Raw genomic sequence first — 17,016 nt, 5'->3', positions numbered from 1 at the left:
TGAAAAGAGTTTCCATGTTTTCTATAAAGGTTTGTTTGGGGTTTTCTTTGTTATTTCCCAGTGTGTGTGTTTGACACCATCTAGGGGATTACATTGTGTGGGGGTTGGATTTTGCTAGGCAATCCCACAAGTGTCAAAGGCCCTTCTGCTCCCTGTATGGCCTATGCCTAAGTCAGTATGGATAATTTATGGCTTGCAGGTGGGAGTGCTGTGTCTGCTGTACAAGCCTCACACATGGTCATGGGGCAACAAATGGATGGCAAAGATGCAGATCCTGAAGGGAAGAGTGAGACAGGAATCATCTCTAGAAAGCTCAGGCTCCAGCTGATGGGCCTCCTTTGGATAGTGCCTCTGCTGCACTTCCAGAGATTTGATTTTCCTAAAATATGGCAATACAGGCAAATGGAATATTGATGTCTGTCCCTCTGAAGGACAGTGGTGAATACTCTTGTACAGTGATCTTAAGTCTAACTAGACCTTCTGTTCCTAATAGGCATCACTCTTTAAAAGGTCACTTTTAAAAGGTAGGCAAAATAATGTAAATACCAAGAGTTAAGCATTGTGGATCATGCCAGCATGCCGCAGTGAGAGAAAGGACTGGAAAAGGATGGGCACTGACAGCTGGGCACTAAGTGGGGGATTTTGAGGTATTTGAACTTTAAAACTGGCAGAATGGATGGCTGGAATGATTTAACATTTTATCATTAATTTAAGCCGTATAAATTAATTTTCAAAGTACTTTCTGAGAAGAACAAAGGATGAGAGAATAAATCTATGGGCTACCATTTCTATCTATGTCACTGTGAGTCCAGCCTCATGTTCCTTCCAGTATGTGGAACAATTTGCTTTAGTGGAGTGAAGGTTCAGTTGAGAGCAGGTGTGCAGTGTGTGGGAAGAACATTTGTTTAAACTCTGTGGGCTTTTGAAAGTAACGTTGAGAGAAGTACTCAGTGAAGCTCTCAGTAGTACTGTGCAATATTCTGCCACGTTCAGGGTGTCACATCTCTATTTTGGAGTGGGGAAGGAGAGCTGTACAAACCAGCTGTGTGTGCAAGAGGAAGGCAGGTAGTCTTTGTTCAGCCAAGCCAAATGAAATGCATTCTGCAAATGTGCCATAGGATAAGAATATGCTCCTGCTCCAGCCCAGGAATGATCTAGTGGCACATGTGTGAGAAAGAAAGATAAAGGGGGGAAAGAGCAGCCTTTTGTCAGAGAATTGCATTGCACCACAGTTTGACATAAATTCTGAAGATGCAGATGATTTAAGAAAAGAACCATTTCTTGAGATGTGGCACTTGCAGAGACTGTCAAAATGACAATGGCTCCTAATTCAGCTTACGTGGTAGGACTCTCCTGACCTGTGGGACAGGTGCGTCTACCCAAGCAGCTATTTCTCCTCCACTATAACTTGCTGCTGTGTGCAGCAGTTGTTCCTACTTGACTGGCCTGCTGTCCTGGGGTCACAGCTCCCCCATGAACCGCCCAGTGCCAGGGCTTTCGCTGCTGGCGCAGGAGCTGTTGTTTCTGGTATGCACCACTGAGGGCAGTGCCCAAGCAACAGATCCACAGGCTTGGTTGGAAGGTGTGACTAATGCAACACTGGGGTCTTACGAGACCAGCTGTAGTATGTTCTCTTCTTAGAGGCTACATTAGGACAGAGCTTTCTTTGTAAATATAGTAGTATGTATGTTAATACTACTTCTAAATATATATTGCATATTTCTGCCTCTTTTTATCTTGAAGAGAAGTTTTGCCATTTTGTGGCTATTCTGCTGGTACTATTTAAATAAGGCTGATATGTAAAGAAAACTCTTAAGCTTTTGAATAAAGTATGATTTATAATAAGCCTTCTAATACTAAAACATCAAGCAGTTCCAGTCCTTTATGTGTCCCTATTCCAACTACTTACCCTTTCGATGCTTTGATCAACTACATCTGGCAAGTCTTCAAAAAAAAACTGAAAGTTTCTGAGGAAATAAGGATGTTTCATCCTAGGTGCTGGAAACCACACATTCCTGTTTGGAAATGTGCAATTATTACTTCAGTGAAAACCCCAAGCCCCACAAAATTTGCTGATTTAATTTTTTACTCACCTTTACCTCCAGAGTTCCTCACCCTCTGGCACATGAATTAATGTTCATGTCTGGGCTGAAGAACTGAAAAAACACGGTTTCCATATCTGGTTGTTTTTTTTTTCCCAGCAGCCTTTTAACTTAAGCTAACTCATTCACCTTCATAAGAAGTATAGGAAGGGTGGCAAGTCACCACCTGTGTGCAGTATCCAGTGTTCGTTTGGTTACTTTGAATACTGCATTAGGAAAATAGTGCTTCCTGTAGTAAACCCACTCATTGTTTACTTTGGGATAACTTTGTTAAAACTGGTGTTAGAGTTGAAGAAGAAACACCTGCCTAGAAGGTGGGGTCTAGTATTTCTTTTTATTTTAGAATTCCAGGTCTTTCATTTATGAAGACCTCATTACTTGAAAACACCAAGGAGGCCCTTGTGTCAGATAATTAACCTGTGACAGTACTGTTATCTTGGAACATACAAATCCAGTAAAAAACCCAAATGGTGACAGGGAAATATTTTTTAAATCTGCAAGGTCCTCTTAGGGTAGTTAGCTATGTTGATATTTAAGTATGTTTATATACCCACATGTCTTGGGACTGTTGCTGTCTCCAAGTAGAGAAGAAAAGCGGTGTGAGTCATGCATGAGCATGATAACAATTGTACCTAAAAGGTGAAGTCCTGCTACTCTTGCAAGGAAGTTGGCCTGAAGCAACTCCAGATTTACGTGTGTAATAATTAGAGGTGGTAACTCAACTATTCTGTTTATTTCAGAAAGGAAAAGAAGTACATTTCCTCTACAACTTAGTGATTATAAACCAGTATTTTACTTACACTTTTCAGTGGGTTAAAATGTGTTGTGTCACTTAAATGCGTTCCTCAGCATAGGAAGTAAATAAGATAAATGTGAAAATCAGTCAGAAACTCCACTCAACTCTTAGGAATTTAAGTACATTGGCATACGCATGCCCGGGAAAACAAGTTTTCCCTGAGCATTCAGAAGTATCGTTTGAAGCTCCCCTATGCCGGGACATTGAAGTATTTGCAGAAAAGAGGGCTGAATTGGTTGCTGTGCTCCACTGACCACTTTAGAAAATGCAAGCCCTGATTATTTAGTTAGTTTGACAGAATGTTTATACCATTTTATTGTGAAAACCTCTAGGTATCAAGGGCTTTCAAGAAGCAGTGCTCAGTTGTGTCCAAGGTACCTTAGGCTACCGAAGTCAAAACCTTACAAGTGAGTCTGCCCAAAACTGACAACACAGTACTTCTGGTTTCTTCCTTTCTTTCCCCTTTGATCTTCTGAAGCTTTAGGGTTTGCTGTGTTTTGTGAGGTTTTACTGTAGCCACAGGGTCTAGGTTTGTTTTAAAGGAAGCCGAAATCCCTTGATGGTAACTCCCTCCAAGAGCTGGATCGGACGCAGACCGGCGGCTGTCAGCAGGAGGAACTGTCATCCCTCCGTCCAGCCATACCTCTGGGAGATCATCGCGTCCCAGCTCCTGCTGTCCCCGCAGACACGACGGCCTTGAAAATTGAACAAACGAAGGGACTTCTGGCCCAGTCCCTCTGGCTAAGCTCTCTCCCACCTTCTTCCCCTTTCAGGCGTCCTTCCTTTTTCGAAGGAGGAGGACACCACAGCCCCGGCCCCCTCGGGACCGGCGGGCTCGCCCCGTGCGGCGGGACCCGGAGCGCCGCGGGGCTGATCCGGGTGTGCGGGCTGGGGAGCAGCGGAGCGGCCGCGGTGCGGGCGGGGCCGTGCAGGCGGGGCGTGCCCGGCGCTCCCGCGCGGCGGCGGCGGCCGCGGATCCCGATCCCGATCCCGCTCAGTCCCGCGGCCGCGGGGCTGGTGCTTGGGCGGCCCTGGGTGGCACCGCGCCCGGCACGGAGCAGCGGCCAGCAGCAACAGCACAAGCCCAAGCATGCCGGGCAGCGACACGGCGCTCGCCGTGGACAGGACGTACTCGGACCCGGAGCGGCACCGGCGCCGCAAGACGAGGGTAAGGCGTGTGAGAGCAGGCGGCCCGGGGAGGCGGCGGCGCTGGGGCTGCCCGGGGGGTTTGGGTGCCGAGCTCTGAGAGGCAGCCGCCAACCTGCAGCACGTTCCCCGTAAGGTCTCCGCGTTTGCTTGGCTGACGATCTAAAGGGAAGGTTTTTTTTCCTACGTGATTCTTTCATACTCTGAACACTTGTTGGTATAGGAAAATGAAATGAAACTGGATATTGACTTAATAGAAACCAATGTTCGAGGTATATCCTCAATCGAAACTAGAGGGATACAAGTGTAATAGAGAACTTACTCACCAGAGTCAACAGCGCCGATGATTTAATGCCGTGACTCTGTGTCTCGATCACAGTGGTGAATACTAAGGTTTGGTTTTGTTTCTCAAGGTTTGTTTAATATAAACTCTGGAGCAGGTGATTGTATCTGGCAGCAGAGAAGTATTATGGTTCCTTTTATGGAGTTAAAAGAGGGCTGTAGTAGGAATGGAACTTGACAGAAAAAGTTCACCTGTGTGTTCTAGGGATAAAGTAAGAATATATTGTATATCCATGATGTATGGCTTTATGGAATAGTTTTTCTTGTAGTCTTCTGGCAAGTTCATCTTTCTTTTTTTTTATGTTTTGTTCATATGATATATATAAACATAAACATGTATAGGCAAAGCTTGTGATCCTTTCATGTATTAAGTGGCTTTTATGGTAAGTGTTCTGTTTATGAAGGAACTTGGCTTTCTAGTTTAAAATTGTTACCTGAATGCTCGGCTCAAAGGCATGTAAAAAAATGCCCCTTTTTTCCCATGCACTGCAGGAGAGGAAAAAGGAGGTTGCTCTAGCTGACTTGGGATATTGGCAGAAATTCTTCTTTCTTTTCTATGCTGAGATCTTGCGCCTGACAACAAATGAGTTTTATGGTTTGAAGTGTAAGGATCAACTGTTTGTGAGGGAAGATCTTTTCTAGGGGGTGACTGGGGTAAAGGTTTTGGTTTATTTTCCTGTACTGCGCATTAGCAGTATTTTCCATCCCTCCAGCCCATTAATTGACAGTGATGAGAAGGAGATGGTGCGATTCAGAATAAGGAAATGTTTTAAAAACAGATAACCCTATACACTGTAGTGTTACTACTGGAGTCTACAATACTCTTCACACTGTAAGATGGATGCACATGCTGGTCATAATGGAGTTAAAAATGTTATGCTTTTCCTTTGTTTTCCTCAGTTGAAAGTTGAACTGATTAGTTTTTCCTTCATTGATCTTGCTGTAAGAATAGTGTAATACCTAGCTAAGTGTGGCCATGGAGAAAAGTTCCATGTCTTCATAATTTTTGGTATATTTAAGAGTTAAACGCTACTCCTAGTAGTCTAGTTGATTTGCTTAAATGCATAAATCTCATGCTGTGTTGCTTATTGTACTTGTGTATGGAAATGAAAAAAAAAAACAAAACCCAAACCCTCATGTTTAAGGCAGTTTTATAAAAGTATTGGTCTTCTTTCTAATACTGGATTTCTTTTAATCAGAATTAATGTCTTCTTCCCTCCCTGTGACCATGGGAACTGGAAATACAACTCTATACAAGTTTTTAGAGTTGTATGTCATTGTGATGCTCCACAATCTGGGCTTTACAAGTTGTGTCAGATATCACAGAACTTGTAATATAATTTCTAGGGATGATAGCAGCATGTTGTATGTTCCAGATGATGATAAGACCTTGCATTAAATCTGTTTGTGCTTAGTCCAGACAAATTGGAATTTTTCCTGGGCAAATTGCCTGGATAAGTTCAACATTTCTCTTACTGCCTTAACCATGGCAGTAGAAATGGTCATGCACTGGAGCAGCAAGAACTGGCAGTGTTATGTAGACAAAAGCAAGAAAGTAGAATGTATTTTTTGTTTAGAGACTGAATAAAAATCATCAGAGCAGCTGAAGTTAAAGCTGCCATTCCCAAACATGGATGGACAAGAACAATGCAGGGCATAAAACAACAATACAGAGCTGGTGGGGAGGTTCTCAAGAGCCCAAGCAGACTAGGGAGACTTGCTGTGTGAAGAATGCCTTGGAGCTGGATTTGTTAGCAGGATAGAACGTGTTGTAAGTAGGATGAGATCCATTTAATAAAGTCCGGGGAAAAGAGAGGTGTCAAAGTAGAAGCTGGATCTCCTGGTCTGTGTAACATAGGCTACCGAGTCCAGTTTTTAGGCAGGTGGGTTTTAAAGGAATTCTCCAGCTTATAGGTTACTACACGTGTCTTTCAAGCCCAGCTAAGGATTTTTCTTGTGAGAAAGTGGCACCTTTTCTCTGGGCAGGTAAAATGACAGTTTCAAACTTGTTGTTGTATATACTGTAGGAAGGCATCATTAAATTCAGTTTGCAGAAGTGCTAGAACAATTTACTGTGAACATAGCCTTTGGAGTTTGTAAATGGTAGCATCTGAGGGGAAACAGATTTAAACATTTTTGCTGCAGTCAGAAAGCTTTTTCAATATATAGCAACAGGTCTGTTCAATTCCTTCTTCTTTGAGGCTATTTGAAGTATAAGATATCATATATTGGGTTCTGCTAATAACTCTCCATATGTCACATTTTGTACGAAGTTCCCAGTGGCTGAAAGAGAGAAAATACTTTATTGAGGTGCAGTGGGGTCATTTTAACTTAGGAGAGTCACTGCTGCTGCTGAAGGCCAAATATTTTGAGGGAGAGGCTGTTCTCTCTTCTTGGATGTTCTCTCTTCTTGGATGTTCTCTCTTCCTTGGATGTTCTCTTCCTTGGATGTTCTCTTCCTTGGATGTTCTCTTCCTTGGATGAATCACAAGAGAGTCCAGCTATGCTGTGCATGGCAGTACTGAGTGGGGCATAAAACCACTATTACTTGAAGTGTAATGGAATTAGTGCTTTATAGTTCTGCTTTTATGTGATGGTATAGATTTATAGTTATGTGGTTGCTTTAGTTCTGGAAAATCATCCATCTCCAGATTTAAGAAGGCTGCCCTTCCAGGAGACCTTTCCTGCCTCTCCTTGCCAGTAGTATCTGGTTACTATAATCTGGATTACTGCAGCTCACTCTGGTGGCGCAGGTGGAATGCATAGACAATGCAGCCATGCAAAATGTTTCTGGTCCTCTCTGCTAATGCCAGTTGCTGCAGCTTCACTGTGCTTAACGTCTGGTGCTAGCTGATTCCTGCAAGACTTCAAATACAAGTACAAATCTCTGAAAAACATTCAAAATCAGAACCTAAGATATGAAGGAGGACAAGATTTGGGAATAGGAGCTGCATTTTTAGTCGTCATGAACAAAGTACTGCTCTTGCTGGAGTGTAGCTTGCATGATAGTTTAAAAAGTGTCGTAGCGCTTTCTTAAGGGACTTGATTTTGCAGTAAGCAATGTGGAAGACTAGGGTGTTCAGATTCTGGCTACACTCATTTCTTGATCAGTAAGTCCATGCAGAGGTCTATGCAATTGTGATAGTTAACATTCTTGATGTTCAAACTAGCCTGGCTATGCTAACTCATGCCTCATTGTGTTGACTTTTGCTTCAAGAGCACTTGAAGAATTTTGAGCAAGAGCAAGAGAATTTTGCTGGGAATTCCAAGCTTTGGTTTTAAATCCACAGTGTAATTAGAAATGTGTAAAACCTGTCAAAGGGTAGCCTGCATTATGCAGGGGTATTGGAAATGGGAGAGAGAAGCCATAATTTTAATATGAACACAAAAAGACTGATTAGTTTGTTGGAACTGAAGAAAAGCCTGGTTTGTTCATTTAAAACAGTAAACATGTTTTAATTATTTTGTCACTTTAGAACAGTTTAAAAAACTTTTTACTTTTTTATTCCCTAGTGCTAGAAAGGAATATTAGGAAGTTTCCAAAGTTGGTATCTTTTTTCTGTGAGTTTTCTGTGAGTTCATCAGGACTATAAATTGATATGTATGGCTTTATAGAGAGAAAAATCCTTTTCCAGTACAACTAAAACACATGACTGCATCCCATCAGGAGTCTATGTAGAAGTCTACTTACTTTTAACAAGTACCAGATGCATTAGAGAGAGAAACAGGAAGTCCCAACTGATTTATTGCACTTTGGAGCCTATTTAGAACTTTATTAGTGGAAAACATACTTAGAATTATAAGAACCCTTCCTTTATTTAAAACAAGCAAACAAACACAGAAACCTTACCTGAAACAGGTGCAGTTTATTTATTAATGAACAGAGAAGCTTAACTTCAATCTTCTTGTTTTTTAAGACTTAGTGAGACTAGCAGCAGAATCAGTGGTTTTTTGGATGATTTAATTCTTTCATGATCACACATATAAAAAGCTCACACTAAAAAAAAATGCAGGAATTCACTTGCTTTCTACTGATGAAAAAACATTCTGTGGAATGTCTCTTCTCATTTTCCATGTCTCCCTTATGATCCCTCCCATTCATCTTGTCTATAAGCAAGGCAGACTTTAATAATCCCCCCTCATATGTGTGTCTTTCTAAGCCTCTAATCACTTTCATCATCTGTCCTTGAATTCCCTTTATTTCTTAAAATCTTTAGTAGGTTTAGAGGAAATGACATAAAGGAACCTAAAAGGATTAAAAACAAACAAATAAAACTCCAAACAGAGTACCCCACCAAAGCAAACAAATCAAACAAACCCCCACCATTCTAACCAAAACAAAAAACCACTCCACCCACAGTTTTAGGAGATGGGGATATTTAATCTCCTGGTATTCTTTTAAATACAAAGATCACTGTAGAACACTTGCCTGTTCTGGGCTCTTGTGATCTGTAACCAAACCTCCCAATATTTTGTGCTCAAAGACCTTAAGCACACTTTTCCCCACAGTTCCCTCAGGTTTGGACATAAGATGAAAATAATTTGATGAGAGAGAATTTTGCTGGGACCTCCAAGCTTTGGTTTTAAATCCACAGTGTAATTAGAAATGTGTAAAACCTGTTAAAGGGTAGCCTCCATGATGCAGGAGTATTGGAAATGGGAGAGAGAAGCCATAATTTTAATATGAACACAAAAAGACTGATTAGTTTGTTGGAACTGAAGAAAAGCCTGGTTTGTTCATTTAAAACAGTAAACATGTTTTAATTATTTTGTCACTTTAGAACAGTTTAAAAAACTTTTTACTTTTTTATTCCCTAGTGCTAGAAAGGAATATTAGGAAGTTTCCAAAGTTGGTATCTTTTTTCTGTGAGTTTTGGGACTAAATACACCTAAAAGCTAAAGGGCAATGTTATGTCAAATGAAACAAAAGGGGAAGTTGTTTCTGTATAGCCTAATATAGCATTGCTGTGCTCCCCTGATCCTGCAAGGGGAACCTCTTTGGTAGACTTGTAAGCTGGAAAGGTTGTGTTTTCACCCAATCCATCTTTTCGCTAACCCAAGAAGACAGTTTTAAACAAGAAGAAGAAAGAGGGATGCATCTTCTTTTTAAGGTTTAAAGTGATTTTAAGTTTGGAATTTATAATTCCAAACTTTTATAATTTTTGGTTTCCATCAGGAAAATTCATGTCTCTGAAGACTGTAGAGTCTTCTTTCCTTTCCTGTGCTGTTGATCCATCCTCAGTGGATGGTATTGCTTACAGGACTGGGGAATTCTTATCACCTTTTATATGTTAGGTATATGTATAAAAATAAAAGTCACTGGGGGAAAATTGCCAACCTTCTGATTTGCTTTCCTTTTGAAGGACAGGTAATTGTTCTTCTGTCAGCGGTGATGCTGGGGGATGGCAAGAGCTGTAGATGCCTGGCTTGCTTACTGTCATCATCTCTATAGGTCAGGCTTTTACTAGGCACCACCTGGCACAAGGTCTGCACAGAGGCTGAGCCTTCAAGGTTTTGGTGGATTTGACATCTAATATTGTCCAAGCTAAAAAGACTCCCACTGCACATTGTCCCATTTTAGTTCTTTTGGGAACATTAACAAGTGTGCAGCTTTCATCTTCACCCCCACAGTGAGTTTGGTTTTGGGAAAGACTTGTGTGGGAGGTGAATTTCTATGTAGTTCTGGGAAATGGTGGAATATAATTCTCCCTTTTCACTTATGTATCCAGTGGAGAAACTTTACAAAAGAGCATTGCAGTATTTACTACTGAGAGTTTCCTGTGCTTCCCTTAGTTTGAAAGAGGGAGGACTAATATGCAAAGCCAAAAATAAACCTGCCAATCTGAAGCCTTCACATATGGGACCAAGTATGTACTGGAATGTCTTGAACCTTATCAGACACTCAGCAAGTGAGAACTCCTCTAAAGCATTTTTTTATATCATCATACATAATCTAAGCTTTAATTTAGGGACAAGGAGGGAGTGGAGGGATGTCTCTACCAGATGAGGTATAAAGAATACCTACAAATTGTGAACTGTGATGCTGCTACTGTAGAAAGCTGAAATAAGGCTTTTTGTTTTCAAAAAAAAATACAGAAATGCTTAATATTGAGAGCTTGCTTACTTCGTTATTGTTCTGTTTAGGGGTTGCAGCTGGATAAAATTCCAGAGGGCAGAAGTTTTTGAAACCACTGGTACTAATATTTTCTTACTTACCTTTGTATTGGACACTGTGTATTTCAATGGACTTTTGATATAAAGTGTTTAGCATCAATTCTTGATAATTCTCAGTTAACCTTTCCTATAGTAGGCATGTTTTCCTTGGTTTTTCCTATTTGTATACAGTTTAGGTAACAGTTGCCTTCCTTTGTAAATATTTGTTTCAGTAGCTTTGGATGAAGAAGTTGTTCTGGGGATGTGAAGAACTGACACTGTGCTATTGAATTAAAATGAAAATGTGATTCAGGTAGTGCTGAATTAATTGGAAACTTTTGATTAACATCAGGAGCCTATGGAACCAATTTGAGATGAATTAGAACAGACTTACGGAAAATTCTCTGTATATTAAATGTTCTTCACAGGATGGTAGATGCTGCTTCCAGTTCATATTACAGTCTCCTTTAACTTTAACCAGGATGGTGTAGGTGGGTTTTTAACTTCGTTTTTGCTTTGTAAATAAATGCTCTTGTAGTGGGCTTGGCTAAAAATGTATGGAAGCCTGTTTAATTTCCTGGCAAAGATTGTGATAAAAAGAGCAGCCACTGTGTGTGCATCTAGGGGCTGCAGCAGTTAAACACTCTATTTAGCTATGTCATGTGATTTTTTTGGTTTTTTGTTAAAGTTAGTAGAAGTGTGGCTTTCAAAAAGGCTGTGACATGATTGGCTGCTCAAGCACTAAGTAAGATTTTTTTAAAACTGTCTTGCTCCTCCTTTTTAAAGCAAGCCTTTTCAGTTGAAGATGAAGGATTATGATGAAAGTTGGTGTTTTAAAGATAGGGAAGACTGCAGTGCTCTGGAGTCAGTTTATGTATACAAGAGGTGTTGATTTATAAGGTTAGAAAAAGCATTAAGCAGAGCTAGTGGAAGTGTAAGTCTTCCATTCTTAAATAAACAAACGAAACCTGATATTGCCTACTGCCACCAAAAGTAAGTAACACAGCTTACAGGAAATGTGAGCAGTCAGGGTTTTGGGGTCTGTGGATTATTAGTTTTTAAATATAAGGGAATTTCTAATTGGGCTTTAAGTGCTAGACTACAAGAATTACTGTTACAGGAAGAGAAGCCTTGTTAGGGTAAGTTGATGTAGCAAGTTTCTCTGGTTTTACGGCATTCACTCCCTTTATTCCAAGTTATTCCAGTACATGTAATACAGAAATTAGAATTCAGCTAGTGCTTGTTCAAATGCGAAATGATATGCAGAAAATGTGCTGCTTTATACTAGCATGTCTGTACAGGTGAATGATGAACAAAGATCAAACTGACAGACCAATTACAACTGACTCTGAACATTTTTCTAAATCAGGGCAGCACAGCTTAGTGTACTGTACTGCTAGTGTGCCAAGGACTTGCTAAGATTCACTGCTTCACCCTCACTTCCTAGGAAATTAATGTATATGAAATGGGAGCTGGCTATGGGACTCCATTGGCCTTTGACTATGTTTTGGATTATTGTAGACAAGAAGCTTTGGTTGAAGGTTTCAAGGACAGGTGAAAGCTTTGGAACCTAGTAGGATCAAACCCAGTACTAGTCCGAAAGAGACATTTAGTGTTAGAAAAATTAAATTAACGGGTCTTGTTAGTAAGAGTTGCCTAGGTCAGGTGTGAAGACCTTTCTTACTCAAGAAAGACCAAAGATGACTGTTCACTCATTCACAGCTGCTTCTCCAGTCTGCAGCACTGCAGGGTGCTGCCTTCACCCTGACAGCGTTTCTGAAGCTGCTCAGAGCGGACTTGTACCAAGTCCATTAGGAGCACCTAGCCTGGGGCTCCTTCACCCTCCCTGTGGTCATACTGTGCTTACAGATACTGCACTCCTCCCAGTGCCAAGCCCCCTCTGTGTACCGGGGCTGAAGGGAGGGGGTAGTGTGGGTGTGACTGGCCAGCTCTCAGTAGCTTTTGTCCATGTTCAGGGCAACAGCAAGGAATGGAGAAGATAGCAGGGAAACATGATGAAGAGAGGAATAGAGGTGGGACTTCATGTGTTCAGCCTAAAATGCAGTCACTGCCCAGAACAGAGCCTCCTCCAAAAGCCAGGTGTAATTTTCTTTCCCCACTTCTTTAGTCCACACAGATGACTTGAAAATAAAATGTTTCAGTATTTGGTATTACTCCAACTACTGATGCATGTGCATAATTTGGAATTGTGTGGCTCTTACTATGTTAGGAATCTTTGTTTTACCAGGGGTTTTGGCAGGAGTAACAATTCTGTGTCATGGTTGCCCCTGATATGTTTTGTCAGAAGAGCAAAATATCTCTTCACTTTATCAGGTTTGTAATTTCTTTCTTCTCCCATCCCTACCCAGGGAAAGAAGCTATCTTTGTTCATTCCTCTGTCCTGCCATACCTTAAGGAAGAAATCTGGCTACATCTTGTCACCTGTATCCAGTCCTTTTTTGGAGCAAATTACAAAGTTTCACCTTGATGAACAAAAGAAGAATTACGGCCTTCTCCTAAAATAAGAGTTTAAGGGATATTCTTAGTAGTCTTTTTGAAAGCCAGATAGTAAATGTCAGCAGGCCGATTCAAGCTGCCACGCTTCTGGTCTGCTAAAATGGGTCCACAGAAGGTTTACAGTAAGTTTGCCATACTCTCATGTTTTTGTCCTCGTCAGCTTTTTGTGCAGGTCTCTACACTGGAACCCTTTCTTCATATGTGAACTGGTGCAATGGGTGACTGAGGCCCTTCTGATACCCAGCATCATCACAAGCAGGTGTTGCTGGTTGTGGTGAGGGCCTATGATCTGTATAACAGGCTCTTTCTGTCATGTGCAAGTGGTTTGGATTTTGTCCCAGAGGCATGGGAAGGCTGGGGATAAGAGAGAGAGTAAAAGCATTTATAAACAAGACCTGAGGAAGATTTAAGAAAAGGGTAATAGTGAAGACAATGAAAAGTTTGACGATCAGTGAGAGCTTCTCCTCTGGTTGCCAATAGTTATATGAAGAAATTCTGAGACTGTCCTTGTTGGCTCTTGCGTGTTTTGTTCCCATAAACTGTATGGATGTGGTTATGAGTAATTTGTCTTGGGAAGCACCAAGGAGCATTACTGCCTGTAAGAGCTAGATATTTATTGCTACTCGTAAAAGGAAGTGTGCCATTGTCAGGTTATTCCTTTGTGTTTTTCTGGTGTTAAATCCTATGGTATCCTCTCTCTAGTGCAAAGACAGATCCTATTGAGTAAATCTTCTGTTGCTGATATTTAAAAAACTGATTTCAATGCATTTCTACCTGAGGAACATCATTGTGTCTTGCAGCATAAATTTAATGTGCACCCATAGTTTTTATGAGCTTTTTTTTTTTCTGCCTCCAAGGAAGTCTAGTTCTCCTTTTTCGCCAAGTAACTGGAAGGTCCTGAATAGCAGCTGAGTTCAGGAGGATGAATAAAACAGGACCTATGACCTAACAAAGCTCAATCTGAAAGTGATAGAGTGGAATCTCTGGTGACAGTCATAAGACTTAATGTCAAGCTTTGTTTTGTGTCTGTTGATGCCAGAAGCTATGATATTTTTGGGGGGTTGGGAAGCTGGGCTTTGAGTGCAGGAGCTTACAAATTGTTCTTTCAAAAGATGTTTTGACCTATGTTGCCACTTTTCATGCATACTTTAGGTGGGACTTCTTGGGTTTTAGTGACTATGTATATTACACTGTAGCCTATGTGCAAACTGCTCTTTGATTTTGAAGAATTTCTCTTGCAATGAAGGTACACCCACTTGTGGTGCTTTGGAACAAATAGCCTAGGCCTTGTTTGAGTTATTCTTGTTTGGACTTGAGAGAGTCAGCTAGAATAATCTTCAAGTGTACTGTGCCATTATGCAGTGCGGCACTTAATGTCAGAGAAGGCTGAAGTTCAGTGATTTCCGTGAACAGAATCTATGTTTTGAGATGAAGTCGAGAGCAGTGGTGACAACCACTGCCTAAGGCTCTGGTGACATGGGTTCAGGCCACTGTGACAGCTCTCAGCCCTTCTGTAATGGTGGGAGTCATTTAACCTCTCTGAAAAAATCTGGTTTCTCCCAGCAGGCACAAGGGAGGGGATAAATACTGTGAAGGATACATATTTCAGAATCACTAGCCATCCAAGTGGATACTTCAAGGAAAAACCACCTGTTACTGTTTTTTGGGCTTCTAAAAATACACAGCAGATGCATGTTCCTGCTTTCTACATCAGGCAGCTTTTAATACTATCTGCCGTAGGTTGTTCTTCCCCTCAAATGGTGTAAGTCTTGTGCAACTGTCTGAAATTGGCCATTTTCTCTTAAGGCAGCTGCGTGCCCTTTGTAGTCAAGACTGGGAAAGCACTTGCCGTGATCTGTCTAATCTCTGTCGATTTTGAAGAAGCTCAGACTACATCACGTAAAGCTGCATACCTGAAGCTGGGCAAGACTGAACCTAGTGTAAATAGCTGTGGCAGTGAATATTGCAAACACTGCATAAAAGATGCAAGTTTCGCTATTTTTCATGCATTATAGAACTAGATGTATGTACTGAATATCTAGACATCTGTGCCAAATTACTCTTCAGTGGGTCTTAAAGTTCTTTCTATTAGGCAGAAAAGCAAAAGAATTTTCTGGCTTTCCCTCTCACATAGTGCATTCTTAATATTACTGATTCTTCATTTCACTTATGCATAATTGTTTTGGGAAAACTTAAAAAAAACCAACACTGTCTTTTTGCCAGCTTTGCCATTATGCAAAAAAATCATTGCTCTCTGGTTGCTCCAAAATTTGGCAGTACAGGATGTTACCTTTCCTTTCCTATTGCTTTTTTATATATAAAGGAAGAAAGGTGAAAAAATACCAATAAGTGACTTGGAAAGGAGAGGAATCTTAAATTTACCTTATTGTTACTGCAAGGATGTCTGATTTTAGGAAAAGAAAGGCCTATGATTATTTTGTAGACTCCCTGATAAGATGGCTTTAAAATGTCTCTGTTGTGGTTTAACCACCCAAGCCCCAGGCAGCCACTTGCCCATTCCCCTGACAGTGGGACTGGGGAGAAAATTGGACGGGTAAAAGCTGAAAAACTCGTGGGTTGAGATAAGGACAGTTCAATGGGGAAAGCAAAAGCTGCACAAACAAACAAAGCAAAACAAGGAATTAATAAACTTCTTCCAAATGACTGATGGGTGTTCAGCCATCTTCAGGAGAGCAGAGCCCCACCAGTTACTTGTGAAGACAAATGCCATCACTCTGAATGTCTCCCCTCTTCCTCCCTCTTCCCCCCACTTTATATAGTAAGTATGATGCCATGTGGTATGGAATATCCCTGTGGTCAGCTGGGGACAGCTGTCCTTGCTGCGTCTCCTTCCAACTTCTCGTGCAACCCCAGCCTTGTTGCCAATACAAAAATCAGAAAAGGCCTTGGCTCTGTGTGAGCCCTGCTCAGCAATAACAAAAACATCTCTGTATTATCAACCCTGTGTTCAGCACAAATCCAAAGCACAGCCCCATATTAGCCACTGTGAAGAAAATTAACTCTACCACACACACCAGTGTAGTCACATAGAGTTAAATTCACTTTATTTGTATCCCTTGCACATTGCAATAAGCCTTAATTTCTATTTTTAAGAGGAAATTTTTCTCTCTGATTTTATCCAGTGTAATTTGCTAATTTTACGGGTGTGAACTCCTAGTGGTTTAGTGAGACAAAATTTTAATAGCTGTGTCTGAATTCTTATTTAAAATTTATCACTCTGTGTTTCTGTGTAGGGCCAAATATGTTGCTTATGATGTGGCTGTTTTGATGACTAACCACACTGATGGACTGATAAATACATATTTTAGTGAAGATAGGGTTAGTGAATTGGAAATGGAAAGAAATTCTCCTTCCAGTTTGATTTTGATCAGTCTCATGTCTTAACACACTGAACCATTGTATCAATGTGTTTTAAAGCTGCAGTGCAGCTTGGAAATATTTTATTTGAACTGAGCTTCTGAAATTCCAGTGCAAGGAGCAGTGAACTTTCCATATATTTTACTGGCCAACACATGGAGCAATGTCTTTAATTCCTGTAGTAATTACTCTTTGCTGAATTTGGGGAAGCTTTGATTTTTGAGTGTAGTGATTTGTACCATTCACTGCTGTTATTAACATACTATCAAGATTCAGTTCTGAGGCTTCTGTGATAAACTTGCATCGTTCTCTAAATGTTTTTTCTTCTTGGAGCAGACAGGTCTATCTGTTGACATTATCTTTGCAACAGCAATAAGATTTAGGAGACTGTCATGTTAACAAAAGTATAAAGTGTCATCCATTCAACAGCTCATTTCCAAACACAAAACCCCTTCAGCATTATCACAACACGTGCTGGTTTTTTTGAATTGTGAATGCTCAGAAGTATTCCTTAGGCTAACACTATGCTTAGCTTTCTTCTGTCAGCGCTACAATCACGATAGGCAATTCAATTTATGAGAC

The 17,016-nt window shown here is 40.8% G+C and overlaps 1 protein-coding gene across 7 annotated transcripts in view; it reads left to right on the top strand.

The window, feature by feature from the left end:
• The window catches only part of TMCC3 (transmembrane and coiled-coil domain family 3), a 128,718-nt gene that overhangs the window by 83,376 nt on the left and 28,326 nt on the right, over positions 1-17,016 (top strand). Inside the window, exon 1 of one of the 7 annotated variants that reach the window (XM_069000185.1) lies at positions 3,896-4,066. The exons of the other annotated variants lie outside the window; for them this stretch is intronic. Coding sequence (XP_068856286.1) covers positions 3,989-4,066 — 78 coding nt within the window. The 5' untranslated portion in view covers positions 3,896-3,988. Of the gene's footprint in view, positions 1-3,895; positions 4,067-17,016 lie in introns of those variants that run through there. 7 annotated transcript variants of the gene reach the window in all.

Source organism: Aphelocoma coerulescens, chromosome 1A, assembly GCF_041296385.1.
Source record: "Aphelocoma coerulescens isolate FSJ_1873_10779 chromosome 1A, UR_Acoe_1.0, whole genome shotgun sequence".
Classification (NCBI taxonomy): domain Eukaryota; kingdom Metazoa; phylum Chordata; class Aves; order Passeriformes; family Corvidae; genus Aphelocoma; species Aphelocoma coerulescens.
The sequence above is the reverse complement of the archived record's forward strand: the minus strand, read 5'-3'. Positions and strand labels throughout refer to the sequence as shown.